Raw genomic sequence first — 17,616 nt, 5'->3', positions numbered from 1 at the left:
TTAGAAAGTCTTTCAAATTATGTCCCACCACTAAAAATAGTTTTCATAAGTATGAACATACTCATGACATTATAAAAATTACTAGCAATATTGCACTCCTTTCAATTTTGACATAATTATGAGACATTTTAGGATCAGTAAACACCATAAATTGCTTATATTGTTTTAAATATATGACAAGATTAAATATTTCATAATAGTATTGCAGGTATTTTTTCTTACGTGTTCTGATGGATCCAAAGAATTGTATTTGCATTCAGCAAAGATTTTAATGACTTCTAAAAACTCCACAGAGATCTGCTGTACCATTTGGCCAAGGAGATTTCCTCTAACCCCTCCTACTTCAATTTTTTCAAGCTTTAAGAATTCAACAGTAGTGGAAAATATCTCCTGTATAAAACATCAAACTCGGCATCACTTTATGATATAATAACCACTTAAGCATTGAATTCAAATGACAACCATTAAGTCTATCTAGTCGCCTTAACCTTACAGACCAATTTAAATGTTGCGTTTCCTGTGTATGTCGTGCACTCCGTATTTGCACATCACCATTATGTGACATCGTCATGCCAGCAGCTTCACATTTCTACCATTAGATGAAAATTCATAAGCTGCAGATCTCCATGCCCTTGCCTACAGCATCGCTAAGCACTCTGAGGAAAATTTGATTAATCATGACTATCCATGGTAAAAGCCACAGGCACTTAAAAATGAACAAGCAGAAGTTTATCAGTCACTCGCATGTGATATTGCACATGGGAAGCCACGTTGTTAAAAACTTTTATCGCAAAGTTCCCAAACAGTGTAATGACATTGGGCCAGATTTTGTTCTCAATGGTAAGCCATTCATTACACTTGCACTTGCCCACAGACTTTCTATGAGATTTTGCATGGGAACTTACTGTAAATTAGAAAGTCAAAATAGTTTAACGCCCTCTACAGGGGATCTGAGACCTGTGTGAACAGGACAAGCAATTGTGTAATTCCTTAACCAATCAAACTGAAGAATTGTTAATGAGCAGCATAGACTCTAAATGAGGAAGTGCCAGTTAGAATATTTAATTCAATGTCAAATCAGGTACAGAAAGTGAAATAGAGAGGGAAAGAAAGATTGGATTAAGAGAGAGAGAGAGAGAGATAAAAGAGATAGAAAGAAAAAGTAAAGAATATTATTTTTATTTACATTTTTTTATTTCTTTAAATCTCCAACAGTAATTAAAATCTGAAGGAATGAGACTCTACACTTGTAAAAGTTAAATTTCAGTGCCAGAGAGGTTGTTTGACAGTAATTAAGACTTAGATAATTTTGTTTTACTTACACTGGAATGGACAAGCCCTAACTTTTTCTGGCGAGTTTAGTGGGTATATATCACGCAAGTACAACAAAAGTATGATTTCCATGTTTAACTGCGCATGTGCAGTCGCCGGAAGTTGCTGTCCGATTTATGCTTTTACACAGCACTCACCGTTATTTCTACAGACAAATCTGGCCCAATATGTCATAAAACTATTATTACAATAACACGGAGATCAAAAAATAACTGAAAAAATTGAAAATTTAAAGCAAAATTATTTGCTTTTTTGACATTAAGCAATCTTAACAGGAAACTGAACCCATAGAAACCAACAAAAACACATGTATCACAACTCACTGGCCACCAATAGACATGGCAGCACAGCAAAGTATGGATCAGTCAATTCAAAAATTAACGCAGCAGTAGGCACGAATTATTGCAGGAACCAATGAATTGATGGAGCAGCAGACACACGAACAAATCAGTAAAGGACACACCCAAGTCAATAAAGTAATTAATTAGCAGGCACTAGTGAATAAATAAATTCTAGTCCAGCGGGCACACCAAAGAATAAATTGAGCAGTGGGCACCAGTGGATTAATAAAGTCATAGATCAGTGGCCAGACCAACAAATAAACTAAAGGAGCAACGGACATTAGTAAATTAATGGAGCAGTGGACATCAATGAATCAAATTCATAGTGCAGTGGGCACATCATTACATCAATAAAGCAATGAAATAAAAGGGGCATCAATGAATTGATAAATTCAGAGTGGTCAATGCAGGGTCAAGGGTTGGGATTCAGGGTTCAAAGTAGATTCCAGGGTCACAGTTGGGTCAAGGTGGGAATCACAAATGGTGGGGCAGATGTCCTGGATCGTAATGTGTGGGGAGGTGGAGAATGCAATTGCTATGGTGGTAGTCTCAAGGCCTGCCACTATACTACTAGGGAAAGCAAACAGGGCCACAAGAACAACAGGGAAAACTAGGATTTGGCAGACTCCAGCATGAAATCGCCAGCTGATGACAGGAGACACAGAGGCCTGAAAAGTAACTAACTCCCAGGTTTGATTGGGTTAAGTTACTGGACGAGTAATTCAGAGGCCTGAACTAACAGTCCAGAAAGCATGAATTCAAGACCCATGGTAATTTGAAAGTTTTTTTTTAAATCTGGAAATGAAAATGCTTTATCAGTAAAAGTGACTGGAGAGTTTTCCCTCTGATCCCCACTGACTTCAGTTTTACTAGAGTTTTGTGGTGCCACAAAGTCAAATGTTGCCTTGATGTCAAGAACAGTCACTTTCACCTCACCTCTGGAATTCAGGTCCTGTGTCCATGATTGAACCAACGCTGTATTGAAGTAAGAGTGACTGCCCTTGACATCAAGGCAACATTTGATCAAACATGGCACCAAGGAGCCCTAGTAAAATTTATGTCAATGGGGATCAGTGAGAAAACTCTCCAGTCGCTAAGGAAGATGGTTGCAGCTGTTGCAGGCCAATCATCTCTGCCCTAGGACATCACTGCATGAGGTCTTCAGGGCTGTGACCTAGGCCCAACTGTCTTCAGCTACTTCATCAATGACCTTCGTTCCATCACAAGGTCAGAAGTGAGGCTATTTGCTGATGATTGCATAATGTTCAGCTCCATTCGCAATTCCTCAGATAATGAAGCAGTCCTTGCCTGCATGCAGCAATGTGCAGAACACCTTGGACATTACTGCAATGCATCAGGACAGATTTGCATAAATCCCAAAGTCCATAGAGCAAATTGCAGCTTCACTACCATCTGCATGGAAACATCAAAACTGTGAGGGAACAATCAGAGAACATTCTCTCACAAATATTATGACTTACCATGGAAGGTTTGTGCACCCAGTTATGGAATCTATCACTGTAGGGTTGGAAAGACTGGGAGATCATTTGAAAAGAGCAGAGGTGGCAAGCTGCATTAATATTAGAGGAATCCTATGGAGTGTTCTCATGTAGTCCATTAGGCCTCCAGCTGCAGGGCCTAGAATCAGTGGTATGATAGTAAAAGTATCCAATGAAGTACTTCTCTGTCTGTATATCTTCCCCACCAGCCAGGTCCCCTCAATGCTTGTATGTAGGTTGACGTAAGAAAACTACTAGGCACTTGATCTAAGCATTAAACAAAGCTTTAATCAACTGTTTTACAACATGGAGGTCTAGTTGTGTCCTTCACTAGTTCCTGTTAAGAATGTCCTACGTAAGCTGGGCCCGTGCCCGAGTATTTATACTCTCCCTGGACAGCGCCACCCACAGGCCGCTCAGTTGATTCATGTCATAGGTGTTGCCAGCAACAGCAGTATCAGATGTAACTCCAGCTATTTCAGGGACATCAGAGATCTCTCCACCCAAAAGATCACAACCAAAACCTTGCCAGGAATTTCATAGCACCTCACCTCTATCTACCCCCGTAGTTACTCTTTGTGCTTATGGTGCAGAGCACCATCGACTGCACACAAGTGGCTTTGCAGACACTGTGTAACCATGCTGAGATGTTCCGTAATCACAAAGGCTATCACTCACTTAATGTGCATTTGTTGTGCGACCACGCCCAGTGCATCATGATGGTAAATGCCCGCTATCCTGGAAGCAGTCATGATGTCTTACCCTGCGCCAGTCTGGTGTGCCAGCAATCTTCCAGCCATCCCAGCAAACCTGAGGGTGGCTGCTCGGAGACAAGGGCTATCCGTTCTACACCTGGCTCCCCTCCACAAACCCACCACTCGTGGCCAACACTCATATAATGACAGCCATGCTGCCACCAGGAACATCAAACAGACCATTGGGGTTCTCTGGCAACGGTTCCACTGCCTTGACTGCTCGGGAGAAGCCCTCCAGTACTTGCCGGAGCAGGTGTCCCATTTCTGCTGCATACTCCACAATTTGGCCATCATGAGGGCGCAGCCCTTGCCACCAGGGATTGCAGGTCCACCTCAGGAGGAGAAGTAGGAGGAGGAAGGAGGAAGTGGAAGGAGGAAGCGGAAGGAGGAAGCGGAAGGAGGAAAAGGTGGAGGAGGAAGGAGGAGGAGGAGGGACGAGGAGGAAGGAGGAGGGACGAGGAGTGGGAGGAGGCAAGCAGCAAAACCGCATTCCGGACGAGTTGTCCATGAGTGGCTCATCAGACTTGAATTCGACTGATTGAAACCCCAGATCCCTGTTGCTCAACCCTTCCCCATCATACCATCCCTGTGTTACAGAACATCACAGCATCCTCCTGGGCACAAAGCTGAAATGAGAGCCACCACAAAACACACATTCAAAACAAAATTCACAAATTTACCAAATCCAATCAAAATGACAATCTCAACTATTCACCCTTGTGCATTCCCTTAGTGTCTGTCTGTCATGTGCCTTTACCTAGTCCAGTGCTTTTACCTAGTGTAGTGCTCCGACGCAGTGCTCCCCAGTGGAAGGCTGCTGACTTTCAGTGGGGAATACAGATGGCCTTGCAGGACAACCTTGACCAGCTGTGGATCTAGAAGGCCCGGCTGTACACTGCACCACCTTGGCATGGGCGGCAGCATTCTGGGTTGGCTGGCTGACAGGCAACAGCAAGGGCAATGGCAGAGTGGCAGTAGGAACGCTGTCATCCTCAGAGAGGACAGCAGGTTCTTGCTCCACAGACCCATTGCCACTCCCCCGGGGCGGCATATTAGCATTCCTAGCAATCTGTTGGAGGGCAGATTGCTGGCCTGCCGAGACACCCTACAAGCCCCTTTCGACATATGTAAACCCAGCGATGATGGCAGCAGTCTGAGCTTGCATGGCAACAAACTGAGCCTGCAGGAGAATAGTCTGCACTTCCACTGCATGATCGCCCATCACACCCAGCATCATCTGTATGTTCATAAGGTCTCTCCTGGAGTTGTCCATCATTTCCAGCCTGGGAATCATGGGCTCCAAGCTCTTGCACAAAGCCCCGTGCAATGTTGGAGCCTGACTCCTCCATGCTCCTTGACACTAACAAGAGGCTCTCTGGCAAGCTTGCACCTAGCATTTCCGTGTACATGCTCATCACCCTTCTTTTGAAGGCTTCCCCATCTATGTCATCATCTGAGTCCTGTGCAGCAGAAGTCGTGCGTGAACTCGTCCTCTGGGGAACTGGCACCCAATCTATCCTTTCCCCCAGCCTGGCTGCAGCCCATTCATGCCCAGTGACTCACCACGTGCAGATTCCGCCCCTATACTACCCTCTAAAGTCCACGCAGTGCCATTTTCTGAGTTTGTGTCTGCCTGTGTCAAATAATTGTGGGATGAGGGGGGAAGTGGGATGTGAGTAGAAGGATTAGGTATGACCATACCGTCATCATCAGCAATGGTTTCAACTTCTCTGCTGGCCACGGACTCTGTCACTGCCCCTCCAATGATTTCAAGGACGGATTCCTCGAGGTCAGTCAGGTTCTTAATTGTGTCTGTTGTTGGTCTCTCCTGTTATGTGCCACCTTGGCCAGCAAGAAAAGGGGAAGTGTGTCAGTGAGTGTGGTGCAATGTGTTTGGGTGATGTGCCTGCCATGATTGAATAGCTGTCAGTGTGTGCAAGGTGTGAGATGTGAGTGTGAGTGTTGTAGCAGTGTTAAGTCTATGAGGGTGAAGTAAAGCTATGATTGTGAGGTATGAGTGGTGATAGGCAGAGATTGTTGGTAGGTAAGTGATGGGGGTGTGGTGCATTGAGCAGTGTGTGAGGCTTGTGGTGCAGATGGTGGGATATGGCATTTGCTGAAGCCTTCACTCACCTTGACCAGCAGTGTGAGATCATTAAACTTTTTGCAGCACTGGATTCAGGTCCTTGGGACAACACTGGTGGCTGTGAAGGCTTGAGCGATCTCTTCCCATAACCTTCCGCAAATGACCTTTTAATGGCCTCTTGCCTCCCTGCTGGTGAAGGAGAGTCCGCCTTCATTAGACCCTCAGGACCAAGTGCAGCATCTGAAAATCATCTAGCTCATTCTCTAGGTTGTTGTGCCATTGTTTCTCCAGACTGACAATGAGGTGCTTCTGCAACAAAGCACCTCCCCTTTAAGTAGTGGAAAGCGCCTAGGCCAAACATTACTGCCTATTAGACCGCATCCGATATTGCCCCACCCCCCCATTGAGCACTAAACCAATCAGCAGCATGTTTAGCGCTGAAATCAGCACTCCAATCATGTTAATAAGCAGGCAGCACAAATTTTGTGTGCTGCCTACACTACTTAGAAGAGGCGCAGGTAAATAGCGTTGGTCGGTGCCCGTTTTCGGGCCTTATCCAATTTCTAGGCCATTGTATTTATACACTGCCTTTTTCATCCTCAGGATGTTCCAAAGCATTTCTCAGCCAATTAAGTACTTGCGAGATATGATTGCTGCTGTGATGTAGGGAAACATGGCAGCCAATTGTCACATTGTAAGGTTCCCACAAACAGCAATGAGATTAATGACTAGTTAATCTGTTTTTGTTGTGTTGGTTGAGGAATAAATGTTAGCCAGGACATCAGGAGAATTCCCCAACCCTTCTTTGAATAGTGCCATAGAATTTTTTACATCCACCTTCTAGGGCAGACAGGGTCTTGTTTTAACATCTCATCCAAAAGACGGCACTCCCGACAGTGCAGCACTCCCTTACTACTGCACTGGATTGTCAGCCTAGACTACTTATTCAAGTCTCTGGAGTGAGACTTGAACCACTCTGACTCAAAGGTGAGAGTGCTACTACTGAATCAAAGCTGACACCTAAAAGTTCTATGCTCTCTCCAGTTAGTGTCTGTTTCCTAATAGGAAAGAGATAAAGGTGTGGCAAACTTGTAACTGACCTTATAGAGGAACGAAATGCAGACTTTCTTATCTGGCAGATGTCTCCTCTGTCTGGAAAGATTTGGTTGCATAGAAGCTTAATGTCAGGATGATCTCAACAACAACAGGAAGAGTTTTCCCAGTCCTTGATGCTGCTTGTAGGTCAGGCTGCAGCAGATGGCATAGCTCAGTCACTGCATCTGCAGTGAAGTGGAGACGCTGAAGACACATTTCCTCTGACATACTCAGATAAGTTCTAGGCGATAATATCCTATGATGAAGTGGTTCTCCTCATGCAGCAATTAGGGAGTTAGCATGAGTCCCGTGCTCCTAACCTTCCTAGGTGCTACTTGAAGCAACTGACAAAAATTTGGTTGCATGGAGCTAGCAAACATTATGCCTGGTAGGTAATGGGATTAGAGTAAACAGCACTAACTGAACAGCTGGCATAGACATAATGGGAAAATAGCCTCCTTCAGTTTTATAAATTCTATAGTTTTATGAAACTGATGCTTCAAGGGCGTGGCTAGACTTTACATCGCCTAGGAATGGGAGGATCACACAATGTCGCCCTTCACAGGTGAATATTGCATATGTAGCCCATCTTTGAATGACAAACAATGCAGCAATGCTGCAGCTAGCTGCCATTTTAAATGCAACAGTAGCACAGCAAAACCAATGAATGTGCAAAAAGTAGCAAGCAGGCACATAATGAAATTTAGACTAGAACCATACTGAAGTAGTTCTAGGAATTGAACCTAGGAGGAAAGCAGTCCCAGTCAACACAACTAAGTAAATAATGCAAATGAAAGTTTCCAAAACAACAAAACCATACTCAAAAAATTATATTAACACAGACAAATGTGACACCTCTGCTATAATTGTCAACAACGATCCTTTTGCCTTAACCTGATTTTTGATAAGAAAGACTTGCGTTCATATAGCACCTCAGGCCATCCCAAAGCGCTTTACAGCCAAAGAAGTACTTTTGAAGTGCTGTCAATGTTGTAATGTAGGAAATGCAGCGGAACATTTGCGCACAGCAGGCTCCCACAAACAGCAATGTGAAAATGACCAGATAATCTGATTTTTAGTAATGTTGATTGAGGGATAAATATTGGCCAGGACACCAGGGATAACTCCCCAGCTCTTCTTCGAAATAGTGTCATGGGATCTTTTACATCCACCTGAGAGAGCAGACGGGGCCTCGGTTTAACATCTCATCCAAAAGACGGCACCGCCGACAGTGCAGCATTCCCTCAGTACTGCATTGGAGTGTCAGCCTAGATTTTTGTGCTCAAGTCTCAGGAGTGGAACTTGAACCCACAACCTTCTGACTCAGAGCCGAGATAGCTACCAACTGAGCCACAGCTGACACTCAATAATCGATAAACAAAGTTAAAAATTAATTTGTCTTTTAATACTTGTTTTTTTTTAAATTACTAACACTACTTGTTATTTTCTTTTAATTTCTTAAGGTTCAATGCTCATTTTCCCAATCACAATAGTGTACGAGGTAAACTACTTCTAAACTCTGCTTCAAACCATTCTTGAACTGACATTCTAAAAGATGAATGGTAGCTGCTTAGGGTGACTCATTTTCTGGTGATCGTATTCTGGGAAAGTAATGAGATTAAGAACATGCCAAGTGAAGAATCATGGTCATTAACCTATGCCTCACTACTCACGGTGTGATAATGCACTAGTACTCTGCACTATAGCACCCAGGAAAGGAATGAAAATCAGAATATATAAAAAGCACAGTACTGTACCTCAATTGTCTGTAATCGGTGCATAAATCTGTCCAACCTTGCAAAGACAAGATGTGAGGGGAACTCCCAGTATTTTGGTTCTCTATCCTAAAATAGAAGGAAGTGTATTTTTCTGTAACAATTATCAGAGAAACATTTAACAGCATTCTCTCACAGCTATTATGTAAATATATTGTTAATACCAGTGCCTATTTCTATCTGGGACACAAAACACCAGACCTTACACATTTTCTATTGGATAAAAACAGGAAATCTATGGCCAACACACTTCTATAAAAGCATTCAATTTATTGTTTTAAATTGGTCAATGTAAAACAGTCTGAATATACAGTACCTTAAAGAATATGTGCATTCCTGACCGGTTATGATCATAGACCTGGTAAAGCTTCCTTAAGACAGATATTGTCATCTGGATTGTTACCAGCGCCTCCTCTATTTCCCCCTGTAGCCCTTTCATCAACTCATCTGGGTTCAAAAAAGTACAGGTCTACAGAAATAAGGTTTAAAAAAGTGTACAAAAATGAAGACATGGATTTATCAATTGAATTACTCTTTTGACATGTAAAATTAGTGTTCAGCATCCACACAGATTGAACATGCATTTACACAGTACTATAGTTTATGACTGCAACTTGCAAACAAAACCACAATGCACATTTAAAGGCTGACCAGCCATGGAGTGCCCAGACACAGTGGCTCCTCAAGATACTGGTGAAGGGCTTGGCTCAAAACTCCTTTCAAACTTGAGGGGGTCTGTCAGCAAGCTGAAAAGGACCCTCAAGGTAAATCAAGGGGCCCACTGTATTTTAAGGGCTCGGGGCCTTCCCAGTTACTGCTGGAGTGATTAAACTGGGACCAAAATAATGATGCAAATACGAAAAATATAAACAATTGCTTCTCAAATAGGTGGAAGTCTAATTCCCAGATTATAAGTGTAACATATTATAAAAGGTTTGTAACTATAACATGCTGTTTGAAAAGCACTATGAAATCAAAAATATATTCCATACCATCTCAATGAAGAGGTTGAAAATTTCTTGTAAGATAACTATGATCCTCGCAGGGGTGTTGTAATATTTAGAATTGGCCCACACTAAACAAACGGTATGCATTATAACATCAACATAGGTAGGCACCTGTAAACAAATGCATGTAATATTAATAAAAGTAAATGCTTTTAATGCTATATTCACAATCAAGCCTAATATTAACAAAATCTTCCAACAAACATTTTCTACCGTATTCACTTAATCTCCACTGTTTAGTTCATATTGTGATGTAAATACTGAGAACTGCAGAGCAGGTACGCATATACATTGCAAAAGTATTTTTAGATACTTTCATAGCATTAACCACATATATTTACTGCTGCCGCAAATATTCTGATATGTTGGCCTAGAAATTGGAACCTTTAGCGCCAGCCGTTAAGACCGGTTTTGAAGAAAAAATGGCAGCCACCTCACTTCCAACGCAGGACGCGGTGGCCACCATATTGGGCAGGTCGGCAGCACTGCTGTTGCCTGCGCGCGCCGCAAATATTTTAATGATCAAGAGCATGAAGAGCGTGATGCCAATCTGCACGCAATGCCGAACTGATGCACGCTCAGCTATTTTGGATGTCGCCGCTCCTGTTACAGCCCGCTCCAAAGCATGCCTGTGCGTGCAGCCGTTGCCAGTGCGTAGAGCTGGGAGAAAATGGCTGAGTGCAACAGACTTCCGCCAAAGTCTTCATTAACTCTGCAGAGTATGTCCAGTCCAGTGAGATGGCTCATGGTGATTGCTGCAGAAACACATCAGCAGACTGAATGCCTCTCACATGCCAGCAATCAAACGGAGCAGGTCAGTGAGTTCTGGCACGCAATGTGTACAGAACAGCGTATGGTTACAAATAGTCTGGGGGACTTGTACTGCATCTAAAGGCCTAATCCATTACTGTAGGTCCGTTGTGTAACGCAAGACGTACACTTGTACACCAGATTTGCAAATTTTACAAGTAAGCGCTTGCAGTTGGGTCAGTAAATTGGAAATGAAATATTTGGGCTTTGCAAATGTTTACTGTTATTGTTCCAAACATCTGTATTGAATATGCTTCCTCTAAAGTAACAGGTGTGTGCTTATTACATTTTCAATTAAAGGAGACCAAATAACTTTTTCCTGTTTCTGAAGGTATTTGTACATCTGCATTTACTCATCGATACTCAGGTGTTCAGGATATCCAGTAAACTTTTCACATCTCTTGGTCTATTCAGGGAGAACTCATGGATCATCTATGCTGGCTCTGACATCCAGTATTGCAAACAAATCTCCCAATTCGAGTACACCATTGCCCTTTCAAAATGCTTATCTGGGTATTTTCTAGAGAGATATACTCCTAAAAAGACTTGCAGTGAAAAGCCTCTGTAATAACAAAGCTTATTCACTATGTATGTGTATTAATAGAATAGGTTGCTTTTATTTGTATTCTAGGGAGTAAAATCAGAAATATTGGTTGCATTCTTTAAAATATTACAGATTAGTGTATTTTTCGCCTTTCATTTATCTTGCATACCCTCTCTGTCAACCGAGAAACATAACCAGAAACATTGCAGTTCACTTTAATAAATCACGATTTCCTGAGAACGCCTTTAGACCTGACCTTCGACCTCCTGCTGGTTTTACCGCTGGAAAAGGCACATTGCACAGGAGGTTCTGCACTGCACTCATTTAAATCAGCAGGCAGCACCAAAATACTGGTGCTGCCTGCGCTCTTTTTGCGGGCAGCCATTAACCTTGGCCCACCGTTTTTGGGCGTAATTGAATTTCTAGGCCGTTGTGTCTTAACCTATCAAGAATCCCCATCATTAGACAACAGTAATAATAATTAGGACCAGGACCATGAACAAGTTTGAAATTAGGTAATTGAACCCCATCTGTCCCCTTTCCCCGCCACAAGTCACTACAGTGGAACCTGGGTTATCCACCCTAACAGAGAAGACCTTTACTGCAGCAAATAATTTAGAATTCCCCAAATACATAGGCCGCGATTTTGCCAGTGCTCAGAGGGCAGTTCAGAGGCGGGTCCGCTGTCAAAATCAAAATGATTGACAGCGGGTTGGGAACCCGCTGCAAACCCGCCTCCATGTAAGTTTCCAAAGTGTCAGGTCTGCGATTTCAGAAAAAACCCAACACCAAGCGGCAGGGGAGGCATTTAAGATAGTTAACTGCTTGTTAAGTGCTTGTTAACTACTATTTTACCAGCCTTTTTCTATTTTCTCACATTTTTAACGGGGTTCGTCGTTCAGAGATCATGCCAGGTAAGTATGTCGGGAGTTCAATCGAGTTGAATAGTTCACAGTTGCAACTGCAGTATAAAAGCTAACATTTCACATCTGTTCACTTTCCAATGTCAGATGTTGCTGATTGCAGAATTTGGAAGACACATTTGATCTGAATTGAGGCTGTAAGTGTGTGGTGTAAACTCCATATGCACTGTCAACTCCTTGAAATAACCTCTCTCCCCATTGACTGATTGCTTCTAACATTTCATCCTCAGCTGCCATATATAACAGCAGAATGGGAATGATTTAAACTCTCCCACCTTGGTCCTCAGAATCTGAAGACGATCAGCTGTAGCAGTAACAGAACCAGGCACACCAACAAGAAGAGCGCCAACCTTCTCCTCAACCACCTGATGCTGCACAGGGCAGAGGCCACAGGCGATACCCCCAACACAGGGTTTACAGGCAGAGGATGAGCAGCAGTGCCAAAGGGGGCTGAGACTTTCGCGACGGGTAGTCGCAGACATTTGCACAATGCTCGATCAAGACCTGCAGCCCAGAGGAACGGGTGGACACACCTTACCAGTGGCTGTCAAAGTCACCACCGCCTTCAACTTCTTTGTGTCAGGCTCCTTCCAGGGATCAGCAGCAGACATTAGCGGCATCTCCCAGTTGGTCGCCCACAGATGCATCACGCAGGTCACCGATGCCCTCTTTGACAAGTCCGCCAATTATATCCACTTTTCCACTGATGAAGCCAGTGTTACTAAGCAGGCGCTCGGCTTTGTCAATCTGGCTGGCTTCCCATGGGTGCAGGGTGTCATCGACTGCACACATATTGCCATCAGGGCACCCCATCAGAACCCAGCAGTATTTGTCAACCGCAAGGGCTTCCACTCCCTTAACGTACGGCTGGTGTGCAACCATAGGAAAAGCATCATGCACGTGTGCGCCAAATTCCCTGGCAGCTGCCATGATTCTTACATCCTGCGCCAGTCCACTGTCCCTCAGCTCTTCGCACCGCCAAACGAACTTTCTGGCTGGCTCCTTGGAGACAAGGGCTATCCCCTGAAGACTTGGCTAATGACACCATTGAGGAGGCCATCAAATGAGTCTGAGGAGCATTACAATCAAAGCCACATTTCCACCAGAAGTCTCATAGAGCAAAGAATAGGGTTGCTCAAAATGCACTTCAGGCGCCTGGACAGATCTGGTGGAAGTCTTCAGTACGCACCAGACGGGGTCTCGAGAATCGTCGTTGTCTGCTGTACCCTGCACAACATCACAATGCAGCGAGGATTAGCGCTGCATGAGGAACAAGGCGCAGATCACACAACCTCTTCAGAGGAGGAGGAGGAGGAGCAGAATTATGTACCACATGAGGAAGACCTGGAGGAGACGGGTGAAACAGTGCAGCCAGCAGTGAGCACATTGCTGCCCGTGATGGCCTAATCAATGCCAGATTCACCTAACTTTATGCAGCACAGACATGTGGCTGCCACATGCACATGAAGGTTGGCATCACCCCACTTCAACACCATAGAGCATCTCTACAATGAACTGTACATTCCTTGCACTGTCACCACCACTGCTGGACATAAAGGCGCCCTTACCCTTCACTGTGCCACTTCAAATTGTGAGCACACATATGGCAACGAATTCAAACATTCAGAAAACATTACTTTTTTACAACAAAATAAAAAACAGAAACTTAACATTCATTTATAGCAAATCACCCAAGTGACTACCCTTGTGACTATTTAGTGGGAGCTTTCTTTTACGCATGGTTAACATGGTGCTACCCCTGTGGCATCAGCAGATGTAGAGGCAGCCTGCTCACTTCCCTGCTGCGCCTGCTTAGACGCCTTTGGCGGTCATCCTCTGGCTTTTGGAACCTGTGAGGGCCCTGCCAAAGTCTGCTCCTCCTGCGGCTGTGCAGAGGCAGACTTGCCCATCACTGTTCGGGGAGGCATCTGGGGCTCTGATTGAAGGGTTGGCAAGGGGGTAGAAGTTTGAGCACTTGGAGAGGAGCCCACACTTCCATGTCCTCTCCCACCATCATCCCTCTCATGGGCCACCCGCTCTTCTCTGCTAGCAAGTAGCTGGAGAGCACCTTGCTGCACATCAGTAGGGCCATGAGGACCCATGTCTGTACTGAGATTCCTCATAACAAGGCGTCCATGAACCTTTGGTTTCTCTCCTCGATAGATGCCCATCTATCCTCCATAGACGATCATCTATATTTAGAAGTGTTACCATGTTCTCCCGAGTCTGGCGATTTTTGTCCTCCATGGAGGTTGCCATCCTTTCCGTGATAGTACCTACAGTTGCCGGTGCGTGCGGCATGTCATTATTCATATTTGAGATGGACTCCTCCATTCTCTGCACGCTCATAGTCACTGTGGTTGCTAACCCAGTCAGAGCCTCCTGCACTTGCTCCTGAAGCTCCAGGATCGCTCTCTTCCTGGATGGCTCCCGAGGCTCAGCGTCTACATGCAGCTGAGCCGAGCTAGGAGCATCCTGCGGCCTCTAACGAGGAGTCACCACTGCTGTCCCTGTCTCCACCATCTGATCTTGCTCATTTGTGATACACCAGGTGACAACACTACACCAGGTGACAACACTACTCTATCTCGCATAGGACCCACCAAGGTGTGCGTCTCTGCTCTGGTGCTGGGTGCGCTCATTTCTGCTGACGCTGCTCCCTCAGAAGCTGGAGGATCCTCTGATGAGTGCTCCTGCTCTTCCTCCTGGACAGTGGAGGGGGGGCTGATGGTCCTGTGGGAGAGTAAAGACAGGAGTTGGACATGTGATATGTAGATTGCAGACACATCCCATTATGCACATGATGAGCATTCAATTTCTATTGCCATCAGATCCCATATGAGTCACTCATGAATGTCAAATGAGATGTATGGAAAATAATTCAGTCACCAGGTTGTTCTAATGAGCCCCTCTCTCCGTCCCCCACTTCAGGCTGGTTAACTACTCCTGCAATGTCCAGAGCTGCCTCCTCAGCGTTGGTGAGCTCAGCCAACAATGGTGGTCCTCCTCCTGTTCTCTCCCTCTCATTGTAGGCTCTCTTTTCCTGCAATGAGGGAAAGCAGGGCAGTTTTAGTTAGAGTGATGGAATGAGTGTAAAGAATGAATAGGATAGATGTTTAGAGAGAGACTATGATGGAGTGGGGTGCCAATACCTTTCTCAGGAGGACAGCATTCATCTTTCCACTATGGCCACTCTGCCAGTGCCCTTGCTGTTGGCTGTCAGCCAGCCAGCCCAGACTGCTGCCGCCCATGCCAAGGTGGTGCAGTCCAAAGCCGGGCATACTAGGCCTAGAGCTCCTCAAGGTCATCCTGCAAGGCCATCCCCAGTCTCCCCCACTGAAAGTCAGCAGCCTTCCACCAGCCATGCTGCAGCCACTGGGGAAGCACTGCGTAGGAGCATTAGGATGGGCAAAGGCACATGCAAGACAGTCATTAAGTGAATGCACAAGGGTGATTAGTTGATTTTTTAATGTAATATTGGATGCATATATGGATAAAGTTGGATTGGAAAGTTTGCTTTGTGGCGGCTTTTATTTTAGCATTGTGGCCAAGAGGATGCTGTGATGGTCAGTAACAGAGGGAAGGTAAAGTGTGGGACAAATGTTGAAAGGGGAATTGGGTTGTGTTTTCAATGGTACCGCAGGCGGATGATTCGATCCCGGATATCCCAGCCAGAAAGGGGCTGTCTGGGTTGCCTCCTTCTTTCCACTTCCTCCTCTTCTGCTTTTTCCTCTTCTGCTTCCTCCTTTTCCTCCTCCTCCCTCTGCAAGCAGCTTGTCCCCTTTGCTGCCTCTGCCCCATCTCCATGTGATGCTGCAGTCCAAGGGGGACTGCAACTAGAGCCCCCAGGACTGGGAGCAAGTGGTGTTCTCAGAGTCCTTCCTTTAAGAGCCAGAGCCATGCAAACGTCCCTGCTCTAAAACAAGCCAAATTGAAAGGACATGAAATGTACGTTTTTTTAAAATAATCTCAGTATATGTGTTGAACAGGCCTTAAAGGCCGGTCTGTCAGATAAAGGTGATCAGCTCAGCAATATTAACAATCTTGCTGTATGGCAAAATAGGAATATGTTAGAAAAACTAAGAAAACTCTACGAGGTAGGTAATCCATTTTGTCTTATGCAGTACACTTTCTTCTTACACAATTAGTACAGTAAGTAGAAAGAGAAGGTCAGTGGCCCAACAGAGACTCCAGCTACCAGGACAGACCCGTCAAGTATAGTAATTTCCTGCCAGTTAAACTTTTCAAGGATGCCAATGAAGCAGCCACAGAATGGGTGGAATGGCCTGTGACTGACACTGATACAAAAAGAAAATACTGCAGATGCTGGAAATCTGAAATAAAAACAGAAAATGCTGGAGATACTCAGCAGGTCAGGCAGCATCTGTGAAGAGAGAAACAGTGTTTCTGATGTTTTCATGCCTACAAGATGATAATGTAAAGCACACTCCACAAACCACCCAAGAAGCCACAATTCAGTGGCCCATTGGCAGTTTCTTGTGTTAAGGATACTGGGTAATGGTTTAAATTAAGAAATATCTCATTGCAGGGTTGTGTCAGGGAATTGTTCCGGAAAATTCATTTCCCAATGCCTCTTGAAAATAGGCCTATTTTGATGAAATACTTTCATGAATAAACTGATTACTGCTCTGCATACCAAGTTAATATTTTAACATAAAATACCGTAAAATACCCACTCGATCAAAGCAACCCTTCATCTTGCCATTAACTGCTGATTTCTGCCTATTTAAGAAGTACCATTGGACATTTCAAACAGGTGCCCCATCCAGCACTTTATCCTTTGAACCAACATGCTGCAATTGCCTGTCCAATCTAAGCCAACATGGAACCCACTTAACAAGCTCATAAGCGAAAGGTGCATGAGAGTTACAGGGCATTCTGGGGCAACCTTGGAAGATCAATTAGATAACATTATTGTCTCAGATTTGAGACTCAGTTCACTAACTTATGATTAGTACTCGATATATCCTTACAAGGCCCCTGGAAGACACGGCGGGTTAAATTGTGTTGCGCAGCATCCATTTTTTAAGTGCTACGCAGCCACCTAAGTTTTCAAAATGGGATCCACTCCTCCGACGTAAAGGGGTAAAGGAGTTTGCACGCACATGCCGAACATCCTGCAGCAGAATGCAGAACAGGCAGATCAGGCAGCCCAGCACGAGAGTGCAAAAGACAAGGCTGAAGCATTTGCAACCATCTTCAGCCAGAAGTGCTGAGTGGATGATCCATATCGGCCTACTCCTGAGCTCCTCACCATCACAGAAGCCAGTCTTCAGCCAATTCGATTCACTCCACGTGATATCAGGAAACGGCTGAGCGCACTGGATATAGCAAAAGCTATGGACCCCGACAACATCCCGGCCTTAGTGCTGAAGAATTATGCTCCAGAACTAGCCGCGCCTCTAGCCCAGCTGTTCCAGTACAGCTA

General features: G+C 44.7%; 1 protein-coding gene across 1 annotated transcript in view; it reads right to left on the bottom strand.

Annotated features, from left to right (window-relative positions):
• The window catches only part of LOC147102876 (dynein axonemal heavy chain 17-like), a 908,504-nt gene that overhangs the window by 794,643 nt on the left and 96,245 nt on the right, over positions 1–17,616 (bottom strand). The window contains exons 10-13 of the mRNA XM_085963770.1: positions 9,876–10,001; positions 9,200–9,352; positions 8,866–8,952; positions 223–390 (exon numbers count right to left, since the gene is read on the bottom strand). Of these exons, the coding sequence (XP_085819896.1) occupies positions 223–390; positions 8,866–8,952; positions 9,200–9,352; positions 9,876–10,001 (534 nt within the window). The remainder of the gene's footprint in view (positions 1–222; positions 391–8,865; positions 8,953–9,199; positions 9,353–9,875; positions 10,002–17,616) is intronic.

Source organism: Somniosus microcephalus, chromosome 21 (assembly GCF_052327205.1).
Source record: "Somniosus microcephalus isolate GS21.2 chromosome 21, FLI_Smic_1.0, whole genome shotgun sequence".
Taxonomy (NCBI): domain Eukaryota; kingdom Metazoa; phylum Chordata; class Chondrichthyes; order Squaliformes; family Somniosidae; genus Somniosus; species Somniosus microcephalus.
This window is presented reverse-complemented; position numbering and strand designations above follow the sequence as displayed.